This window comes from Choloepus didactylus, chromosome 2 (assembly GCF_015220235.1).
Source record: "Choloepus didactylus isolate mChoDid1 chromosome 2, mChoDid1.pri, whole genome shotgun sequence".
Taxonomy (NCBI): Eukaryota; Metazoa; Chordata; class Mammalia; order Pilosa; family Megalonychidae; genus Choloepus; species Choloepus didactylus.
The window spans coordinates 231320358-231343811 of record NC_051308.1 but is presented as its reverse complement, the minus strand read 5'-3'; the positions used below and the strand labels follow the sequence as shown (position 1 = coordinate 231343811).

The following is a 23454-nucleotide window of genomic DNA, read 5'->3' as shown; positions in this document are numbered from 1 at the left end:
TTTCCTTCCCAGGGCCAAGATTACAGCTTGAAGCTTCCCAAAACCCTGGTGACAGTACCAGCCAGAGATAGGACTGTAAATGAAAAGGTATGTCCCAGCCACCTTTCCTGGGAATGCACACTGAGGGATGGGCAGCACCAACCTAGGGGGGGAATTTTATCCCTCATCATGCCCCAGCCACAGAGTCCCTAGGGGTGTCTGGTGTATCAGTTTCTAAAACCTAGGGTTACACTCCCTGTCCTGGCCACGGCTGTTTCCTCATCTTCTCCAGATGCCTCTACTTCATTTCCCACAAGGCATCTAACATTTCCCATCGATGGTCCTCTGTAATGTTTACAATAATAATAATAAACAAATTGCATTATATCACTCTCTTCCTTCCCAAAACACTTTGAATAAAAGCCAAAGTCCTTACCATGGCTTCCAAGACCTTACAGGATTGGACCCTGGCGACCTCACACCTAATCCCTCCTTCCCCTCTTCCTCATTTCTCCTCCACTGCATCCTTCACTCCAACTACACAGGCCTCCTTGTTGTTCCAACAGCATTACTAGCACATTCCTGTCTCCCAGCCTTTCTTGCTATTTTCTACGCATGAAATCCACTGCCCTTAAACATTTGCATGGCTTTTTCCCTTACTTCATGCAAGTCTTTGCTCAAATATTACCCCCTCAGACAGGTCTTCCTTGACAGCCTTATTCAAAACATCCCCACATACACACACCATCAGGGTCATCATGTGTTTTATTTTTCTTCACAATCTTTATTTTCTGACACTATAGTTTATAATTATTTGTTTAAGGCTGCTCCCCTCAACTGGAATGTAGGCTACATGAGGGCAGGGACTTTGTCTAGTTTACCACTCTATCCCCAGGGGCTAGAACAGTGCCAGACAGTCAGCATATGTGCAATAAATATTGTTGAACGAGCGAATAAATAATAGAGCAAGTAATATTTATCAAGCAGGAATTATGGAGTGTACTCAGTAAATAAACCACATAAAGCTCTGGGTGCAGTATCTCGTACATAGTAAGTATTCAACAAATATGAGTTATTATTTAAATGAATAATTTCATTCCATCACCACCACAAACCTTTAAGATATTTACAGATTTTTCTGATGAGAAAAACTGAGGCTCGGAGAATTTAAGTAATTTATCCAAGGCACACAGCACAAATTATCAGATATTGAGCCTGGGTCTTTTTGACCCAGAGTACAAGCTCTTAATCACTAGGCTCCACAGCTCCACTGTTTTGTTTCTTTTTTCCAAATGAGTCTTTCTTGAGTCCAAGCACTCAGTTACTCCCTTCTATTCCCACCCCAGGACTCAGTTTTCTCAGGAAATTCTCCAGAACCAGCAAAGTACAATCCAAATATACTATTTACAAGGAAATCTGGGTTTCAAATGCTCCCCAAGTTCACTCAACTATCCTCTGGATATCATCTCATTTTTCCCTCAATCATAAACTAACTAGCTAACCTATCTGGCAGGGAGAAGCACAATTCTTTGCACCTTCTGTGCTGCCACCAACCCCTGTGTTAGTAGGAAGTACTACCCCATAATTGTGGTGCAGGCTCTGACCGAGTTAGGAGGCACATGAGCTGGCGGACTTCCTCCCGCATGGCGGCAGCCCCTCTGCGGAGATTGTAGTCAAACAGCTCCCGGATAAGGCCCTGGGAGACGAGGATGTGCCTCAGGGCTGGATTGGTGGCCAGAGCCCGGAGAAGCGTGATACAGTGTTCTGTGACAGCCGAGGCGCAGCCATAGCACTTGGTGGAGGAGGTGTGGCCACAGCCAAGGACAGATAAGGCGCGGTACTGGCTGGCAGTGAATGTGGGCTGCACGGAGGTCCGTGATGATTTGGTGGCTGCTTCCCTTTGCTGAAGGTCATATTCTAACAACTCTTTACGTGAAGCAAAGACTTTCTAAGAAAAAAAGGGACCATAAGAAAAAAAAAAGAGAAGAAATTAGTAATTAAAAAAAAAAGCAAGAGGAAATTAACTGTAAAATTAGCCTTGCTCTGATAAAAAAGTTAGAGGTATTAGATACTTTATCCTCATTCTACAGAGGAGAAAACTGATGCTTAGAGCTGTTGGCTTGACCAAGGTAAGCAGGAGAGTCAGAACTCAGAGCCTGATCTGTCTGACTCCCAGGTTGATGCTCTTAACTCTTGTGTGATACTGTCTATGAAAGGTCAGAAATTGATGCACATATAGCAAAGACGGTACACCAGCAATTTTGGGGGGCAGGTAAACTGGCTGCTCTTTTTGTATGACACACCTCTGTGGCCAGCCTACCATCCCATGGTGATTAGCTCTGTAACATTCCACCCCACACCCAGCCCACCCTCATCAACTGGAGCTGCTGTGCCCTTATTCTTCTAGCCTTTCTAACATGGCATAACAGAAAAACAGGGAATAGACTCTAGGCACCCAATTTTTTAAAACCAGTAATCCCTCTACAAAAAGATGAATTGAGTTGATGGCTATGAAAAACAATCTATTACAACCTCCCATCTCCATCACTCTCAGCTTCTAGACTGAACTCAACTCTCTGAGAAGCACCAGAAACCACAGTGGGAGAAATTTTGTTTGGTGCAGTCAGGCGGATTCAGCTTTTTCTGATAGTTTGGGGCAAGGGCAACACCAAGAGTTAAGGTGCTGGGTGAGAGCTTACAGAACATTATTGATAATACTCCAACACACTGTAAAGAGGCTTCCATTTTTATACCTGGATGATTTTGGAGAGTTCATCGAAAGAGTTCTTGCAATCTCCACAGTACTCCTGAGCCAACTGCAGGATGTAACGATTCACGGTGGCTGAAGTGGAACTGATGCCCCCAGCTGTTCCTGAGTCATCCTGGAACCCCGAGAGGTAAGTGGTCAGACTTCCACATTAAGATGATCTCACTGAGGGGACCATCTTCTGATCGTGACCCAAAGTACTCTCCAATACCCCCGTTAGCCTGGGATTACCTGTGGCTTTTCTGGAGCTGCCTCATTCACTTTGCAGAGCAGGTTCTCCAGCTGTGGTCTATGCCCCATCAGCTGATGGTACACTCGGTCAGCTTTGTCCAGAAGTGTATTGATGTTGGAAACAGCCTAGACAGGAAAAGATGATTATACATTAGGCCTTTGCAATATGATGACTTTCATGGAATAATCCTAATTGCTAACCACTTGCTGAAACATTTCTTACAGGTCAGGCACTGTGTTTCATACATTATCTCTAGTATTCACAATAATCCTGTGAGTGGGAATACTATTTTAAATAATATTCAATATACATATGTAATACAAAATAACATACAAGTCTGAGAGAAGAAATTTATGTCAGGTTACACAGCGTTAAAAAGCACAGCTATAACTGGAAGTTTTTTGTATTTTTTGGCTCCAAAGCTAACTGTTCTCTACTTCCCCATGCTGCTTCTCATAGCTATCCCAATAGTAGGCCCATTTGCAGCTGCTCTTTTATATCCAGATCCATCACATTATGTTGGCTTGGGAATTAGCTCCCGGATAATCTAATACTGAGGGAAGGCCAACGGCCTCAATATGTAACAGTCTGTGGAATAAAGGCAAGGCAAGCTATCTAACTTCTTCCTGCCTTTCCAAATCTGAAGTTATTTGCCTCCTGAGTTACTCTAGTTTAATTACCAATCAACACATCTACAAAATCTTATACAAACCATGTATTCCAGCATACCCTATACCATTATTTGCTCCCACCCAAAAGCAGGACCCTGAAACTGGTGCTGACTTGAGGAAGGCTGTTAGGCTAGAAGGAAAAATACAATGTACTACACCAGTTCTGCCCAAAGCTCAGATCAAGGCTCTAAGTCTAGACCAGATCTGGCCTCACCTTCTTCCGGTCTTCTTCATTCTCAATGGGATCCACTGCACAGCAAGGCTTGGCATAGAGCATAAAGTCAAAGCGAGCATATTTACAGAAGCCACAGGCATTGCAGAGGAAGGGATCCTTTTCATCATAGTTGATAGATCTGAAGAATCAAAGTATTTGGGTCAGGAGGGGGCAGCAGAGGATTGGTGGGTTGAGGGTGATGTAAGGAGATAGATTGTGTCACATCTCTGGAATATACTCTAGAAACTCTTGCAAGGATTATTGGAATGACAATAACATGGGAGAGGATGACTTAAGCAACCAGGTAACAAGAAAGACCCAGGACTAAACCCAGGGACCCCCACCACCACCACCACTAGGCCAAGCAGGCCGACACATAAATCTCTCTCCTTTCTTTCTCTCTCCTTAGACCCACTCTACTCAACCATAATCCTCACTGAAATTGCCCACACTGAGACTCTTTCAGAAAAACACAGGAATGTGCACGGCCCCTGGCCTGGAGGACAACCCCTGGCTTACCTGCATTTGTGACACTGGTAGACATTCTCTCCACAGTTGCCACAGACACCTGGGTTGGCAGGGACTGAGGCGCTACAACGTGGGCACTGCAGCGTCTCTGTGGAAGCCTGATAGTTTTCATAGAAGTCTGCAAACTCAATCATCAGGTTGGAGGCCACAATGGGCAATGGCAGGTCAATCTTCACCTCTGTCTGCCCAGGGGTCAGCTGAACCTTCTTGGCTTTGTGCCAGCGAGCCGGCCTAGGAGATACCATGTCATTTAGAGGGACAGAGGGTCCAAGACCCTCTCATTTAACCCTCAGTGATAATGGTCTGATGACTTAAAGAGAATGATTTGACTGAATTTCTCTAAGGCAATTAAGTGGTTAATTCAAGGAAAAGAAAGCTGGCAAATGGCTAACAACTTAATTTCTTTTCTTTTTCCACTACATTTTCTCTATGAAAAAGAATAGAACATACAAGCATTTTAAACTGTTATATATGATGACTTTCGAAATTCCAGAAACACAACAGAAGTGTCCATTATGCAATGCTGAGGTCTCTAACCCCAAAAGGTACAACAATGATGACTGCCCAAGTTCCCACCATGACAACTACTTTGGAATGAGAAAGCTAGGTTGCTTTAAAGAGGCACAGGGACATATCCCAGGATCTACACCAAATGTCAAGTAGTCACAAAGAGAAAAAGGCATGTAATAATTAGGGTGTGATTGCATTAATATACCTACAGTTAGTATTTATTGGGTACTTACTATGTGCTAGGCTCTGTTCTTAGCACTTTACATATATTAACGCATTTAATCCTTAAAATAATACCCTAAAAGTAAGGGCTTATCTCCATTTTGCAGCTGAGGAAATTGAGGTTAAGTAACTTCTCCTAGGTCACAGAGATAAGTAGTAGAGATGAGATTTGAACCTACACAGTCTTATACCAGCAGCTATGCTAAATCAACACAATAGAAAATTCAATCAATCTTCTCTGGCGGGGAATGGGTTATACTAAGAGCAACTCCTACTTTCAGGTCACCAATGTTAACTCTGCTTATCAAAGGGAAAAGTCCTTTTAGGCAGAGCCTCTAGTGACTATTTGTTGTTGATGTGGTATGTTCTAGCTTCATTCTGCCTCCCGGAACAATAGCAATATTTCCATTCTATGTACTGAACAGGACTGCAGATTTTATTTTTCAAGTAGTATCTACCTACGTTCTGTGTCAAAGAGCAATGCCTGAGACTTCAAAAAAAAAAAAAAAAAAAAGAGAGAGATCTGTCTCTGTAGAATCTGTAGAAGTCAACACTACAACCCATGTGAGTAATTCTTCATTTTGTCTTGGCCCATATATGACATGCCCCAATTTAAACACTGGGATACATGGGCTAGAAAGACTCAGTATCAGCAGATACAGAGGGATGGCACCATGAAGAAATGGAAGGAATGTGTACCAGTGAAGCTTCTTGAGAAATAACTTCCTGCACTGTGGGCAAGAAAATAGCTGCCTTAACCCAAGAAATGGCAACTACTTCCCAATGTAGACGGTTTTATATAAGAATAGAACCGCTCTAGATAAAGTGAGTATGAGAAGCCTAGAGTCCCCCTCACTCAGCTTTCCATCCCCAGGCAGGATGTTGAAGAACTTCCACAGATCCCTAGGCTCCCACTGGACATAATTTTTAAATATCCTTCGTTAACATTCTTAGAAACTGGTATTTCATTTTGCCCTTCTCTCACGAGTGAAGTGGATAAGAGGACATTCTAGCCTCTGGAGATGTGCTACTTTATCTGATTCCAAGAATCAAGGCCAGCGTCTGGTATTGGGCCTTACAAACATGCTGTCCCTCCCCAAATCGGAAAACCTCATACTTGTTTTTCAACTCCACGATGGCTTGCACAGTTCGGTTGTTATAATATAGGTTGATAGTCCGCACCATCTTGGTCCGTTTCAGGTCCCCAATTTTCACTGTCACTTTGCTGATGGTATGACTGCCAATGAGCTTCACAACCTGCTGGGTGGTGGTGTACCGTGTGTCCACTTTGATGGAAGACAACTTGATATACTAAGTGCAAGAGTACACATGAGACTCTGAATTAGTTCAAGGCTAATGGTGCATCCTGCCTTCTTCAAAATTCATCAGTGCAACCCACTCTTCACCCATGAATGGAGTTTCTATTTAATATAACAAATGTGGCAGCAGATGAGTCACACTCTTGGTGACCAACCATTAGGAAAGGAACAACTAAGTGATAACTATCAATATCTGGAAACAAGAAAGCCACAGGACCTGTAAGCCTCAGAACCGTCCATGTTAAAGACTGGTTACTTACACAAAATGGCACTTCTGGATTATTACACACCAAGCAGGGATCACTCTCTAGGTAGTAGCCATCAAACTCCACTAAGCCAGACAAGGTGCTAAGGAAGAAACCAGTCTCAGTATAAGAAAATTTTCATTTTCATTTCTTCACAGAGAAACCATGAAAAAGTTATGGCTCAATTACTCCCAAAGTTAGCCCCACTCTAGTGAAAACACAAGGAAATGTGAGAAGTCCCAAAAGTGTTTAAAAGTCACAGGAAAAAATTTTCAACTAATCAATCTTAGATGTTTCCTATTTCTGAGCTGTCTGAGGTCATTAGAATCCTAAAAAGTTGCATTAAGATATAACTTAAAGAACAGTCATAATTAAACTTAAAAAAAATCACTGAATCATACACTTTAAATAGGTGAATTTTGTGGTATATAAATTATACCTCAATATCAGACTTAGACCCTTGAAATTTGAGACCTTCTTCGATTTGCTGCTTACCAAACCCGAAATTCAGCAATTACACTTTGAGCACCTTCTATGTGCAAAGACCTGGGCTATATGGGAGGGATTCAAAGGTCAACTAGACAGGGTCACTATTCCCCAGGGGCTTATCAATTCATATGTAAGAGCCTATCACATGCAAATAGCAACTGAGACTGTTGACTGAGCATCAGATAAGTAGAAATCAAAACAAAGCTCACTTATAAATATTGGAGTTGGGATGGTTGGTAAGGATGTGGTTTTGAGTCCGTAGAATCTCCACAGCCTTCTGTGAATATTCCTTCAACTGAAACAGAATTCAATAAAGAAATACACTTAAAGCCCAACAGAAGGTCTTAATAGAAAAGACTTGACTTCTCTTTATATTTATTGGGAGTGCTTAATAAGAAATGCAAAACCAGATATATTTAAGAGATTTCAAATGTGGACCTCCTTTCTGAATTGGGCTTAATGTTCTTAACACAAGAGAAAAAAAAAAAAAGGTAAATACAGCAAGTCAGATTCTCTGCCCATAAATGAATGTTACCTTCTTCTCCGTTTGTGGGGTTTTCAAGGAGAAATATCCCAGTAGGTCCACAAACTGGGCAGCCTTCCGACCATAGGCTGGGAGTTCTGGCCATATGGACCACATCAGATCTAGCAAGAGCTCCTGTTGAGATTTGCTTGAGTTTCTGTAGATAAATGACAGCTCATATTACCAAGCGACAAAAACCCCAAGCCTCCCTCATTTATCGTCAAGGCCAATACCAGCTCCAGACTGCAGATGTACCAATTTCCCCACATCTATGGATTAAATTTGAATGGCTCTGTTGCTATTTTGACAATAGACGTAGCATACTCATCTACTGTCTTCAGGAGGAGGCATTATCCAGCATTATTCAATGGTAGAAACTGAGCTTTTTTAGCCGCAAGAGTCAAGCCTGGTCATTTTACAAACTCCTAAACATTAGCCTTCTGAGTGGACAAGAGTCTCTTGCCTGTGACACCCATAGCAGCAAAAAGCAGATATCTCAATGAAGAACTCTCTAACACCACAGAGGATTCGGACTGCAATAAACACTTGCTGTGACCGTGAGTACGTAACATAAAACCAAGACAGAACTGTATTACCCACCTCATCCCAGACCCATATAGATCTGTCAGCACTAAGCCCTGGACCCTACCTGTAGATATGCAGTGTCAGGCAATGGGCCTGCCAGCGCACCGAGGAAGAATTAGACTCTAACAGGAAGCAACGCAGAAACTGGATCAGAGTTTCCTTATCTGCAAATTTGTTCAGTTGATTCACCAGAGCTGTGCAAAGCTGGTCCTCTTGGCTGCCTGAGCTCTCACCTGCAAAACCAGGGTAGGACTGAAGGTTGAAAAGTATGAACAAGTCATCTAAGGTCCTAAGGCCTGTGCTACTAGATGGAGACGGAAAGCATTCTGTTCATGTCTTAAAGTTTCAACTAAATGGTTAGAATTTGCAATTTTCAGTTCAGGAACACAAAAGTCAGCCCCAAAAGGGACATACAATACCATACACACACACACACACACACACACATACACACACAAAGCACAACATAAATTATCTATATAAGCCTGGCGCTAAACAAATGTAATTACACTAGAAGAGGAACTTTCTTTCAGAAGCTTGCTATCCAAAACAATTAACACCACTCAAGACTTGCCCAGAGACATCTGAATAATTATTGGGGGAATGTAAAACATCTTCTTTGCTCTCAACCCCTGAACATCAGTCTCAGGCCTCCAAGGGCCATGAAAAGTAGTGAGGAAGATAGGCTGTTCAGAAAAAATAAAGGTCGACTAAAATGGCTATGAAGTATAAGACATTTTACAGTTGACAAGACACATTCAACTCTGACAAACACCCCAGAGAGCAGGTATTATTATTTTACCAAAGAAGAAACTTAAATTCAGATTAAATGGCCTACTAAAAATGTTAAAGGTCAAGGCCCCATATTAGTTCAGTGCACTCTGATCTTTACTATTATGTCACTTGTATGGAAAGTCACATTGTTTATGGTGTCACCTTAAATATGACTGAAAACGAGACCAAAAGTAGTTACTAGAGAGTATTTGGATTTTAAGTCACCTGTAAATCAGGAAAAAAGAACTTTTAGAAGAACAGAATAAACCATGTGCTTCAATAGAGGTTAAAACACACAGCCTGTCTTACGCACAGTTTAGACAACCCTTTTTAGGTTCTAAAGAATTGGGGTAGCTGGTGGTGGATACCTGAAACTATCAAACTACAACCCAGAACCCATGAATCTCGAAGACAATTGTATAAAAATGTAGCTTATGAGGGGTGACAATGGGATTGGGAAAGCCATAAGGACCATACACCACTTTGTCTAGTTTACGGATGGATGAGTAGAAAAATAGGGGAAGGAAACAAACAAACAAACAGACAAAGGTACCCAGTGTTCTTTTTTACTTCAATTGCTCTTTTTCACTTTAATTACTATTCTTGTTATTTTTGTGTGTGTGCTAATGAAGGTGTCAGGGATTGATTTAGGTGATGAATGTACAACTATGTAATGGTATTGTGAACAATCGAATGTACGATTTGTTTTGTATGACTGCATGGTATGTGAATATATCTCAATAAAATGAAGATAAAAACACACACACACACACACACACACACACACACACAGCCTGGTCACCAAGACAAGAGGGTGACTCTTACCCTCTTTCTCCTTTTCCTTTTCTTCTTTCTTGCTCTTCTTGGTGGATGACTTAGACTGTGTTGTAGCTTGTCCAGAACTGGAAGCCACAGGGGCCGTGGAGGAAGAAGCACCAGAGGACCCTGTGGAGGCCGCCATGGCAGCTAGCACTTTGCTGCCACACAGAGCACAGGAGAGCAACTGCAGCAGCACTGGGGCCACTCCCTCATCCACCAGGAAACTGACTTGGAGGAGAAAGTACAGGACAGCTGCAAGCAGAGGAGAAGGCGGCTCAGCGCTGAGATGACCACAACTAGACATCAGAATGGAAGCAACTTTTCCACACAGTCTAGACTACCCTACTTCCACCGGCTTCCTGTCCAAGCTATCTCTACTGAACATTGCAGAGAAGAATTTTTATCCTCTGGAAATATCTGATAAGTATTATAACAACTACATACAGACTGGATCCCAGCCCGTCTTCTTTGAATAAGATGATTCTCTAGAATCCACATATCTCTCTTTAGCTTTATTACTATCATTCTAACCCCTCTCAATCCATTCTCCACAATGCAGCCAGAGCAAGCCATTTAAATCCAAAATTCTTAAAAGGACTGTCAGGATGTGGCTCCCCCATCTCTTACCACTCCCTACTGTGCACACTCTGCTTCAGTCATATTAAACTTCTTAATCATTAAGCTCTCCCAGCCTCAGCACATGCTGTTCCCTCTGTCAAAAATGACACACACACACACACACACACACACACACACACACACACACACACAACCTCACCCTTCATATCTTGGTTAAAATGTCACTTCCATCCTGGAGGCCAGATTCTCCTACTTTTTGCTCCCACAGCACCCCAAATTTTGTCTATTGGCCTTCATCACTCTTTTATATTTTTACTTGTCTTCTTTGCTAGGCTGAAAGTTTCTTGAGAGCAGAGCTCCTGTTTAAATATCTTTCTCATGGTTATATTGTTAGAATCCAGTTCAGTGATCGGCATATAGTAAGTCTCAATAAATAGTTCTTGAAAGAATTAATAAATAACAGCAACCAAAAGGAACAGCACTGCTTACAGTCATCTTTGATGCAGAATTTCTGCCAGTTGATAGTTCGCTGGGCAGCAATCTCTGCACAGGCTTTCAAGTGCTCCATCTGAAATGGAAACCGATAACTAGAAATGAGTAAGTCTTACAAGCGGCACAAACACCCATCACACCTGCTGCCTTGAGTGGCCATCATCCTGGCTTTGGATTGCAAACTGATCATGGTCCTCTGAGCTAGAGAGGTACTTTCTGCAATGTCTGGTTGACCCACGATCCTGGTAAACCCGGGCACCAAGACTCCAACCACTGCTGCAGTTCTTAATCAACTCCCTCTGCTCTCTACTACTCAATGGTCCTTCATTTTCAGAGAACCTTCAGACTACTATATAAGGCAGCAGCTAAGGAGGCCGTGACCTGAGAAATTATAATTCAGTTTACTTGTGTCCATGCTGTAGCACAAAACAAGGACATGAGATGAATAAACCAGGTATCGTATTTAATATTGAAGATGTCCTTTCCAGACACTCATATGCAATATATTCAATTTACTCTCCTAAATTAAAACAGTTTTTTCTTCAGGCAGCAATATATTTTAAAATTCTGAACTCCACCATTACTTTAGCTATTCAAGGACCAAATCAGAAGCACACAAATTTTGGGTAATCCTGTCCATATGAACTGCTGCAAATGACACTGGGAAGAAGCTCAAGCCACTTCATCTCATAATGGAGAAACCACTATCAAGTAGGGGTGGAAGTGGTACTGGGGAAATGCCAGACCCTAAAGGCAAGTGGAACAGTGCCCAAACAGGTATGATGGATTAATCCTGATCCCTACTCTGGCCATGACAATCTCTAGATATTCCAAACCCCTGTATTGCTCCAACCTGTCACCTACTTGGCTGAGTCTCATCACATGCCCTCTCCCTGCCCTACTATTTCCCAGCCCTCGTACCAGGCTGATGAGTGTGTCATACTGCAAGGCGGAGCCTGAGCTGGCTGTAACCACACTTGCCCGGAGGAATATCCCCTGTTCCTCTAGCAGCTTCTTGATCCCACGCACGTGGGAGTCGAGGGTGTGCAAATCCCGGAGCTGACGGTACTTCTCCTTTGATCCACAGATGAAGAGCAGAAGTTTGCGGACTTGACGTCGCACAAATGGAGTTTGTTGGATCATCAGATACTTTAGGGGGAAAATGGAATAAAGAGTAAACAACTTGGGGCTGTATATTAAACACGGCTCTTCCACCCGGAGATTTAATGAACTGTTACTTTATGAACTGTTACTACTTCCTCCCACCTAAGCCAGCCTCTGGTGAACTTAGTCTTTCTGAAAAGGATCCAGAGAAAGAAGTAGAAAGAGAGGAATCAGAGGACAAAATAGCAACATTCATGCTCGTCTTTCTTGAGTACTTCAGACTCTACAGGGAAGCCAGCATCCATTCCAAGTGACCTGAAGTGAAGCTAAAAGGAAAGAAACATTCACAATCTCTTTTTCAGGTAAAAGAGCTAGGGAAGAGGTTGTGTTGGTATGGCTACTCAACTGGAAATGGTCATTTGGGGTTTGCTAACAAATTATTCTTCCCATAGTCAATCTCATGTTTGCTATGCTAGTTATTAAGCTATTGTCTCTTGGTTCCAAAGCCACCCTGCCATATTTTCCTGTGTGATGCTCAGTCCTGAACTATGCTAAGTGCGTTCCTTCTTTGCCAGCTGGCTCCTTCTTAGGTTCACCAATAGGGAATGTTAGAGGGAATCCGGAAGGCAGGAGGAAGAAGGGATGTGATCCCTTCTGTGTGCCTACCATCCTAACAACAGCCTTTGCCCCAACAGCCACAGTTGGGTATAATCATCAGCTTCTTTCAGTATTCCCACCATGTAAGTACAAGCCACTGTAACAGAATCAGCCATATCGTGTCCCCTCGGAGCTCCTGAGGTCCCAGCGGCAGCCCCTCCTCAGAGATCTAAGTCCCACAACCACCTGGCCTCTCCTCTTCAGGCATAGGGCTGCTGGTAGCTGCTGATAATAGTTACGAATTCTGTGTTACCACAATTCTTCCTTTTTGTCTTTTTGGTTCTCCAGTACCTATTTAACCAATTCCGTATATTAAAATCTTTCTGTTAAGATATCTAGGGTAGTTACTGTTCTCCTGACAGAGCCCCAAATTATTAAACTTGCCTATTATTATTACATATGGGGGAAGTTAAACATACAGAATCAGAATTTAAAGCAGATGGCTTGCTTTCATACGCATCTTACACAGTTTCACTGTATACTATTCTAGAAAGGCAGGACCACTACCTAAATGAGTGGGAAGAACTCTGCTAGGGGAAATACTGAATGAGAAATAGGAAGGAGGGGGACTGCAAGGGACTCTCAGCGGATGTGCCCCCTCCTTGATTGGCACATGCTTGGGACCTTCACTTACCTCTGAGAGAAAGTAAAACCATGAATGGTCAAAGACAGGAGGTGGGATTCGAGAATTGGTGTCAGCGATCTTTTTGATTTGGTATGGAAGCCGCAGTACCATCTCTGTTAAAAGCTGAGTATAGGCCTCAAACACATCAGCAGCATGACCCTGGGAAAAGAATTTGTGTGAGAACCCATAACTGCCAATTTTCTTTGATCACAACTAGGAAAAAAGCTTACTTATTGCCCACTAGGCATAACATATGTTGGAGTCGGTAAATGGTGCCTTGCAAACTTGGAGCCATCAACAACTGACAGTTTAGTTCACAAATCCAGCAAGGCCTCAGGCTCCTAGGAGCAATTTAATTACATGCAAAGGTTACGCTGGAGACAGGAATCACTACTCTTAAAAGTTCTAACACTTCACCCTGTGGTTTTTGATATTGGGTCGACTATACTCTTACACAGAAACTAGATCTAGAATGTCAAAAACAAAAACAAACAAACAAAAAAACATACCAAAAACAAACAAAAAAACGACAAAACAATAGTGGGTAAGGATTTCTGACTTTTCCATGAGAAAGTTATTCCATCTTGTAAAACCAAATTTTTCCACAATAAGCAAGAAATATTTAAGTAAACCAAAGGGGTCAAGATCACCAAACTAAGCCAAGTTTCATGTTTCACCTCACAAAAGAGGCAGGGTACTGGGAGATTTGAGGACTGTGGAAACAATAGCTATCATGCAAGCAGTGTGGCCCCACAGGAAGAATCTGCAAGAATTTGGGGGCACAATGTTTTCGTATAATTAATCACTAGTTATTTAGCCATTCTACGCCCAGCAATGGGCTTCTCAAGAATAAAATATGCCTTTGCTGACAGTTTGAGGAGGAAAGCAGACATGTGTTATCAGTGATTCTGAGTGTAGGTACATGGCGTCCTGAGAACAATCACAATCAGTTAGTGTTAGTGGAGAAGTGTGTACGTTAGGGAAGGTTTTCCCAAGGATCCAGTGCTTAAGCTGGGTCTTGAAGAAGGACCAGGAGTTTAGCTAGATGGGAGAAGAAAGGGATGCAGAGGAAAGGGAAGAATTTCAGAAGGGACAGTGTGTACAAAGACAACATGCCACATGCAGGGAAATAAAGAGATAGGTAGGGCCACAGGAAGGGGTACTGTAGGTAATAAAGCTAGGGAATTAAGTAGGTAGCTGGATCCTCAAAGAACATTTTGGCCAAAAAGCTTTGGAAAAATCACAAAAAGGGTATAAAACAAGAGAAGGGCATGATCAGATTCACATTTTAGGCAACTTATATTCCTATGTTATTCAAAGCAGTTCTGAGTAGGTAGTAAGAAGCCCAGCTAGTCTAACCCACCTAATTTCACTATGTGGACTCAAAGGATGTTGAAGTGGCAGTAATAACAACATTTACTGAGCTCTGGTATGTGCTAGGCACTATGCTAAGTCCTTTACAAGGATCACCTCATTTGATGCTCTTAACAATCCTACAAAGCAGATACTATATGCATCTTCATTTTCTAGGTGTAGAAACAGAAGTTTACCAAGTTAGACAGAACCCCAAGCTTCATTGCTGGTAAGTGGCTACCCTGGATGGGACTTGTTCCCAGACTCATCTGACCAGAAAGCCCATTTTCTTCACTAACGTGTTAAAGGGCCTCTCAGGACAGCAGGGGGAATATGTGACATACACGTGAGGACATGATCCACCACTGACAACATCACCTTGTACATACATTCTCATCTTTTTCTAAGGAACTGCATGTGAAATGAGAGGACTATCTAATTTCATTCAATTCCTTGGGTAACAAAAAGGGACAAGAATCAGAATCCTGGTAGAAGGTTGGGAGAAGTGGTCATTTCTTAAATCATACTGAGAATAAAACTCACCAAAAACTGCTGGCTTCATCCTACAGCACCTCATCCTTAGCTCCTTCAGATTTACTCACTAATAGTAAGGAGGAGAGTGCTTTGGGTGAGGGCCAGGAGCAGCTCTTTGGCCAGGGAAAGACCTCACCTTCACATACTGGCGGAGAAAGAACGGGCTCATGTCGGGTGGGGAAGAAGTCGTGTGCGGTTTCAGCAGCTGACTGGTAGCCACAGGCTCCTCATCATTCTGTTGGCTCTTCCAATACTCCAACAATGACTTGAGCACATGCAGACAATAATCCACAGCCCCCGAGCTCAGTAGGGCTGCTGCTGTGGCACTGGAGATGAGGGAAGACGACTGGAAGAGAGGGGAAAAAACACACTAGAATAACAGAGAAGGAAAGCATGGTTTGTAAAAGCTGTGTGAAATCCAGGTGAGTCTTAGAATCCAGAATCGACTGTTATAGAATTGAGTTAGTCTCGAGTTAAAAACTTCCCAACTTGCATAAACATTTTCCCAACTCTTCTAAACAACCACATGGTGAGAGAAAACAACTCTAATCTCCCTACACACATGTGCCATGGGCCAGGGAGGCAAGAATTAGATAACCTTTCCCTCTGGGGGGATTGGGTTTTCTCTCCTTCCTTGGGCAACTAGAAAGAAGCCTATTTCAAAAAGGAAAGAGAAAACGTTCCACTCTAGGCTCTTAGCAACCCCACCCTCCTGGTAAGGGTTCCTCCATAGAACCAGATGTCCAAAGGAGATGGGAGTGAGTGATTACATGAATAAAAAAGTAGGATAAAAGCTACTGTAAATAAAACTATTAGGAGAGCCTTGCAAATCCCAGCAAACCCCACAGCTCATAAGCTCATTAAGATTGGATGCAGTTCAGCCTCAATTTCTACCTTCTCTGCTTTGTGTTAATCTCCTTTCCACCACATACACACTGCTTTCTCTCTGCTTTATTACCATACCTTATAGCCACATATAGTAGGAGAATCCTCTTAGCCACTCTGTGCCTTGCAGAACAGTCCACAGCTTTTCAGTAACAGAATTTCCAAACCCTTTAACCCCTCCATCACCAGGATCGTGGAAAAGATCAGGACTTGGAAGAGATTCTAAAAAAGGTAGAAGCTCTGCTCTTGAAGAGGTGCCAGCTTAGAATTTTATTCTTTTCAGGCAACAATGACCTTGTTCCAGCAGAAAACTAATCACCTCTGCCCTCTGCTGTATCACCAACAGACAATCCTCTTAATTTTCCCAAAACCCATAAAACTGAAAGCAAAGATACCTCACATATAGAAGACTTGGATCCAGATTTGGTCCGGGACATGAAGACACTCAGGAGTCTCATTACTACCAGATGGACTTCATTCAGGGCGCTACGTTCATTCTTCTTGGAGACATCCTGCAGACAGAGAGAAGCCCAGAAGCCTCCATTTACTTTAAGCTTGAGGCACCCCATGAACAAGATTCCCTCAAGCATATCAGCCCTAAATACTCCTCAGATTAGCTCAGAGACAGAACCAGCTCCAATGAATCCATGGACATACCTGAGTAACCAAGGGGCTGATACACTTAGGAGGTTGTATTAAGATACAAATAAGTCACACGAGGCTAAGTAAAAGGTTGCCATATGATCCTGCAATTCAGCTATTAGGTATATACTCGGAAGATACGAAAGCAGGGACACAAATAGACATTTGCACCCTGGTGTTTATGCGGCATTATTCATGATTGCCAACGGATGGAGGTGGTCCAAGGGTACATCGACTGATAAGCGGAAAGGCGAACTGTCGCATATACATACGATGGAATATTGTGCAGCTGTAGAAAGGAAGTCGCGAGGTATGCAATGAGGTGAATGAACCTTGAGGACATTAAGTTGAGTGAAATAAGCCAGAAACAAAAATTGTATGGTCTCACTAATAAAACGAACTCTAATGAGCAAATTCAGAATTAAATTTGAGAGCACAGGTTATCAGGATACAGAAAATGGACAAAGATTGGACAATTGATGATTAAGGAGTACAGAATGTTCACTAAGGCTCACTGTAAAGGTTCCCAGATATAAGCTCTTACAACAGTCACATTTATTCAGGAGTTTTAACTGTCATCTCTAAATTCTGAGATGATGTGCTCTTTGTGTATAACCTGGTAGTTCCCTGGAACTTTGATTATCTGTGTGACACCTGAGACTCAGAGTCAGAGTTCTGCAGTTCTGAAAGTCAGCATTACTCCATACAGCAACTGTTAAAGAGGTGAAAAAGAGATCAGACTTCAGTAAGAGATATGAATGAAGCTGATCTGGCTAGGACTAAGGTAAATCAGAATACAGGGTAAAGGATGATACTGACTATATTTTAAAACTTCAACTTCTGTGTGAGACCAAAGAGAGAGATATTTATTTTGTCTAAAATTTAAATTTTCTCTAGCATACTACTTTATTTAACCTGTTTGGTCAGTTTATTTAAACAACATAATTACATGGAACCTAGAATAGGGAACGAGATCTTGTTATCCTGTACAGGTTATTGTAATACCCTGATACATTCCGAATACTTGGAGCAGAAAATAAAAAAATATTTTTGCAAAGTCCCTTGAGGGAATTCCCCACCTGGGGAATTCTGATATCCTCTGAAGCAATAGGGACTCCCAGTTTAATCAGCCAAGCCCTCAAACTTGAGGCTTGCCCTTATGAAACTTAATTTCTGTAATGGCAAAGCTAAGCCTACTTATAATTATGCACAAGCATCACCCCCAGATAACCTCTTTTGTTGCTGAGACATGGCCTCTCTCTCTAAGCCAAACTCTGCAAATAAATTCACTACCCACCCCCTGCTACTTGAGACATGACTCCCAGGAGTGTAAGTCTCCCTGGCAATGAGGGATATGACTCCCAGGGATGAGCCTGGCCCTGGCATTGTGGAACTGACAATGTCTTTTTAACAAAAGGAGAAAGAAATGAAACAAAATAAAGTTTCAGTGGCTAGGAGATTTCAAATAGAGTCAAGAGTCATTCTGGGTCAACCAACGGTATTACTGAAAACCTAAAGAATACCCTGAGCTCTAAGACTCTTAAAAAGTTTTACCTATTAAGTTTATGTTTTCAGGAACTTAAAGCCTCCAGATGGCTCCTATGCCAGATAAGCCCTGAAACCCAGAGGTACCAGTCTATCCAAGAACATCTACCAGTTTCATTCCTCTACCCCAGGATGTCGATACTCCGTTTCAGCATGAAGAAGTTAGAATGATCTTTGCCTAGATATCTCTGAAGATTGAGAGAATGATCAAATGAGAGAAAGGAGTTATAATTGAGAAATTAGGGTTTAACAAATGATTATGACTACTGACTCATCATATAGATATTTCTTTTGTTTCTAGTGTATTAGAATAGCCAGAAGGAAATGCCTGAAATCGTTGAATTGTAATCCAGTACCCTTGACTGTATAACTATATAGCTTTTAGCTTGTGAATGTGTGATGTAAAAACCTTGTGACTGATGCCCCCTTTATCCAGTGTATGCATAGATGAGTAATACAATAAAGACATGCATGAAAAAAAAAAATAATAGGTTGTGAATATGGGGAAAATACCCTACATAAAATGTGGATAATAATTAACAGAACTACTTTAATAATCTTTCATCAGTTATAACAAATGTAACTATGGTTAAAAAAATAATAGAATACAAAAAAAGTGCTATCATCAATTGCAACAACCTTTCCACACCAACGCAAGTGTTGGTGGTGGGGAGATATACGGGAATCCTGGTTTTTTATGCATGATTGTTCTGTAAACCCACTGCTTCTCTAATAAAATCTTTTTTTTAATTAAAAAAGAAGATACAAATAACTAATTTAATGTTTGCATCCCATGGAGCTACAAAATATCCATGAGGGCAGGGACTTTGTCTTGTTTCCCATTTACATCCAGGACCCAAAAGTATGTCTGGGCCAAAGTAGGCACTGAATAGATTTTTGTTGAATCAATAAAACTGAAGTACTCAGTGAATGATTACGCCCAAAATTAGGTAAATTTCTCTAAGTAGGTAAAAATACTCCAAGAGAGGAATGACAAACTGAGAAATCATCTCAATCAATCCTTGCTTATCACACAGTTTGACTCTCAAATTTTTACCTTTTTATCCATTCCCAGTTCAGCAATAAGCTGAGACAGTAGGTTATCCAGGGCCCCCTTATCCTTCTCATCTTCTCCATCCAGATCTGTAGTGAGCATCAAAATAACCTGGAAATCAACAGAGACATAAAACATGAAAGCTAGTTTCCTAAAGGACAACTCTAAACACAGGATGTTTCAGAAGAAATCCCCATCTTCTTGACTTCCCTGTCAATCACAACTGCAATCTGTTAAAAGGTTTTAATTTCTAGGTTATTTGAAGCGTAAGTGTCCTAAGTCAGAAGAGTGAAATTTTGGTGTAAGTCACAAAACATCACAGAAAATGTTTTACAAATAGTTTTCGAAAATAATTGACCAACCTACATCATATCCCACCAAAGTGGCTTTAAATAGGGTAGTGTGCTATGAATTAAAGAACAATTTTGCCTAAGAGGAAAGCAGCTAGTGGAAGAAGAGTTATCAGACAATACTATAATACTTACACATAAAGACACTATAGACTAAGAATCTCAGGAACAGGTAAAAATTTTGCTCCTGGCTCTATCATTAACTAGCTGGTGACCCTGGCATTCTTCCTTAAATTTGCTGATCCTCAGCCTTCTCATCTATAAAATGAAGGGCTGTGACTTGCAGTTTGAAATTGTATTCTACTATTCTATAATCTAACACCAAACAACGCTTTATGGGATCCTGTGGAGGAGAGATATGCGTATGCTCAAAGATTGTCCAACTATAATGTGATGGACTCAGGTGAACTGAGGGATACCTGCATGTATGGGATGGCCCGGACACCTCCAACATTTCGTAACTGGGGCAAGGCCTGCAGTAGTCTCTCCAACAGCATCAGACGGACCATGTGCAGCCTAAAAAGCCAAGGAAAATACATCAACATAAGCTAGTACGCAAACACTAACCAACTGATGATAGTTCTTGCCTCCTGCAACCAAGGTAAACAAGGAGCCTGTTGCTTGGGAACAATGCTAGCATTAAGAAACATGTTAAGTTATATGCCTGTTTGGAACCAGCAACACAGGAAAAATCTCACTCTAAGAGAGCAAGATTATTCCAAACTACATTTTGATGGTACTGGAAGAAAACCTACCACAGAAAAGTGAAAAATATTTCCTAAGCAATCAGATCCTAGATACTCTCAGTATCAAAACCAATCCTTCAATTATGAGCTCTGCAGCTTTTTCTAATACATGGCCTTATTCTGCCTCTGGATGTTGTTTTCTGGAATTCCTCAATCTACAGATACTGTATCATTCAGTTGCAGAATAACCCAACCCTTTCTTTTTCATGCTTCTCAAGCCCTTACGAAGGCCAGTCACTGCTTTACCCTCTTAAACCTAGTCCATTTTTTCCCCTAGTATAAAATTCAATTTCAACACCACCCTTTTCATACTGGACCCTGTGTTTCCCCAAATATTCACAGTCGGCCCCTACCTAACATTCATCTTCAGATACACAGCCAGCCTTCAGTATTGTGTTCCTCTGACTGGCAGTCTTACCCAACAAAATCTTATACATATTATAAAAGTGCAGTTGCTGAAGGAATTAATGGATTAACTCTCTTAGTTAGTAAACAATTCTCACCTCAATTACCCGAGAGACTGTTAGCAAAAAGCCATAAGCCTATTCTTTTTTTTTAATGTGTGATTTTCATGTTATTATATATCCTAGCAGGTACCCAGCACAATTTCAAAATAATAACATTTTGCATGAAGTACAGGGTTTTACTTGAATAATAAATGATCTTTCTGAAAAAAGAACTTGAAAGAATGGGCTAACTGTTCTTCAGAATACAGTAACACATAAAAGCCTAAGCATGAATTACACAAGGTGTGTAGGATCTACATATGAGTGGAAAGTGCTCAGGAATGGGAGGCAGTGCAGGTGAGGAAAGCAGTGTAGACCTGGACCAAGATCATGCCAGAATATTGGCTTTACAGACTTTTAAATGGTACTCTTGAAATTTAACAAAAAAATTAAATGCTGTATCAAAAATTATAATTTCCTTTTCTTTGGTGACTTAAAATAAAAATAACCGTTTTATACTATTTAAAACAGTAACTTACCTAACAATGGTTCAACTAAGTTATCCATGAAAAAAAGTTGACTTAAAACCACTAGAGACTTCCATTGTCAATAATAGGGCTAAGTTTTCTAAATTGACCCACCTCATAAAAATAACTAAAAACCCTAAGAAAATATTAAAACATCATTTTAGAAGTAATGATGAGTCTCAACAAATTTCAAAGGACTGAAATCACATAGTAGTGAAATAAAATCACAAATCAATAACTGTAAGACAACTAGGAAACCCCTGAATATTTGAAAATTTAGCAACATATTTCTAAATATCCCATGAATCAAAGACTGACTAAATTACAACAGAATTTAGAAAATGTATGGAACTGAACAGTAATGAAAACACAACCTATCAAAATATGTAGGCTGCAACCAAAGCAGGGTTTAAAGGGAGTCTTAGAGGAAAATATATAGCTTTAAATATGTACTAGGAAAGAAGAAAAGTTTAAAATCAATGGTTTAAGCTTCTATCTCAAGAAGCCAGGAAAAAAACAGAAAATTAAACCCCCAAAAAATAAGTTAGTAAGCAGAAGGAAGGAAATAGTAAAGAGTGGAACTGGAATAGAAATCAGACATACAAGAGAGAAAAATTGAAGCCGAAAACTGGTACTTTGTAAAGATAAATAACCCGTAGCAAGAATGATTTTTCTAAATGAGCACAAAAAAGGTACATCATTACAGACATTAAAAGAATGATAAAAAAATATTATGAACAACTTTTCGTCAATAAATTTGACAACTTAAATAAAATGAACAAATTCACTGAAAAATACAACATACCAAACTTGACACATTCTATATCACTTAAAGAATTAATTAAAAGCAATCTTTAAAAATTCAGGTCCAGACCCAGACAACTCAAATGATGAATACTTCCAAGAATTTATGGAAGAAATACCAATCTGACACAAATTCTACCAGAGAATAGAGAAAAGGGAAACACGCCCTGATTTATTTTATGGGGCCACAATAACATGAATACCAATCTCTGACAAAGACTACTTCAAAGAAGGAAAATTACAGGCTTAAAGAAAATATTAGCAAATCAAATCCACTGATATAAAGGATAATGTATCATTAGCAAGTGTTGTCACAAGGTTTAATAATAGAAAAATCAATCAATGGAATTCATGACATTAAATAGAATAAAGAAGAAAACCCATATAATCAACTCAATGGATGCAACGAAAGCAACTGGAAAATTTCACAACCCATTCAAAATAAAAATCAGCAACTAGGTACAGAACTTCATTAATTTGATAATGATTATCTATTTTAAAAACTCTCCAGCTAACATCACACTTAATGGTAATACTCTCCCTGTGTTTGGGAATAAGGATGTCCACCACCACTTCTTTCAACATTGCACTGGAGGCCCAAACAATGCAATAAGGCAAGAACAGGAAATTTAAAAGTATAAAGATTGGACAGAAAAAAATTAAACTTCACTATTTTCAGATGACAAGATTGTGTATGCAGAAAATCCAACAGATTGTATAATTAGAATTAATAAGTGAATTTAGAAAGGTTGCCAGATAGCAGATCAAAATAAAAGCAATAATGGGCTTACTAGCAATTAAGAAATTATTAGGGCAGAGACTGGATGAAACTAGAAATCCAGAGAGCCAGAGAGGTAAGGAGAGCCCTGAGATTGATTTTAGGGCATTTGAAGACTTAAGGTCAGATCTACTTGCTAGGAACTTGCAAAGCATTAGGAATAGGAAACAAAGCCCAGGATCCGCCCAAGTAGGGAGGGTCTTCTATGAGAGCCTCATAGAACAACTACAGAAAGCTGTAACGTCAATGTTAAAGAAAAGAGAAATAAACCACTTCACCCCACATCATTCTTCCCCAACCCAGAAGCCTCCAATGAAAAATCAGGTGATTCAAGTTTTAACAATGAGAAGAGAAGAAGAAGAAGAAGAAGAAAAAAAAAGAAATAGCTGCCAAGAATGTTTATATATTTTTTCTTTACAGTCAATGTGTCCTATTTAAGAAATCTTTGCCAACCCC

The 23454-nt window shown here is 40.7% G+C and overlaps 1 protein-coding gene across 1 annotated transcript in view; it reads right to left on the bottom strand.

Moving 5' to 3' along the window:
- The window catches only part of UBR4 (ubiquitin protein ligase E3 component n-recognin 4), a 146560-nt gene that overhangs the window by 36941 nt on the left and 86165 nt on the right, over nucleotides 1-23454 (bottom strand). Inside the window, 18 exon segments of the mRNA XM_037828357.1 lie at nucleotides 1584-1927; nucleotides 2733-2861; nucleotides 2978-3103; nucleotides 3864-4002; nucleotides 4383-4622; nucleotides 6241-6434; nucleotides 6703-6790; nucleotides 7386-7471; nucleotides 7712-7856; nucleotides 8349-8517; nucleotides 9884-10129; nucleotides 10946-11024; nucleotides 11870-12097; nucleotides 13344-13493; nucleotides 15358-15567; nucleotides 16502-16618; nucleotides 19351-19458; nucleotides 20117-20213. Coding sequence (XP_037684285.1) covers nucleotides 1584-1927; nucleotides 2733-2861; nucleotides 2978-3103; nucleotides 3864-4002; nucleotides 4383-4622; nucleotides 6241-6434; nucleotides 6703-6790; nucleotides 7386-7471; nucleotides 7712-7856; nucleotides 8349-8517; nucleotides 9884-10129; nucleotides 10946-11024; nucleotides 11870-12097; nucleotides 13344-13493; nucleotides 15358-15567; nucleotides 16502-16618; nucleotides 19351-19458; nucleotides 20117-20213 — 2895 coding nt within the window.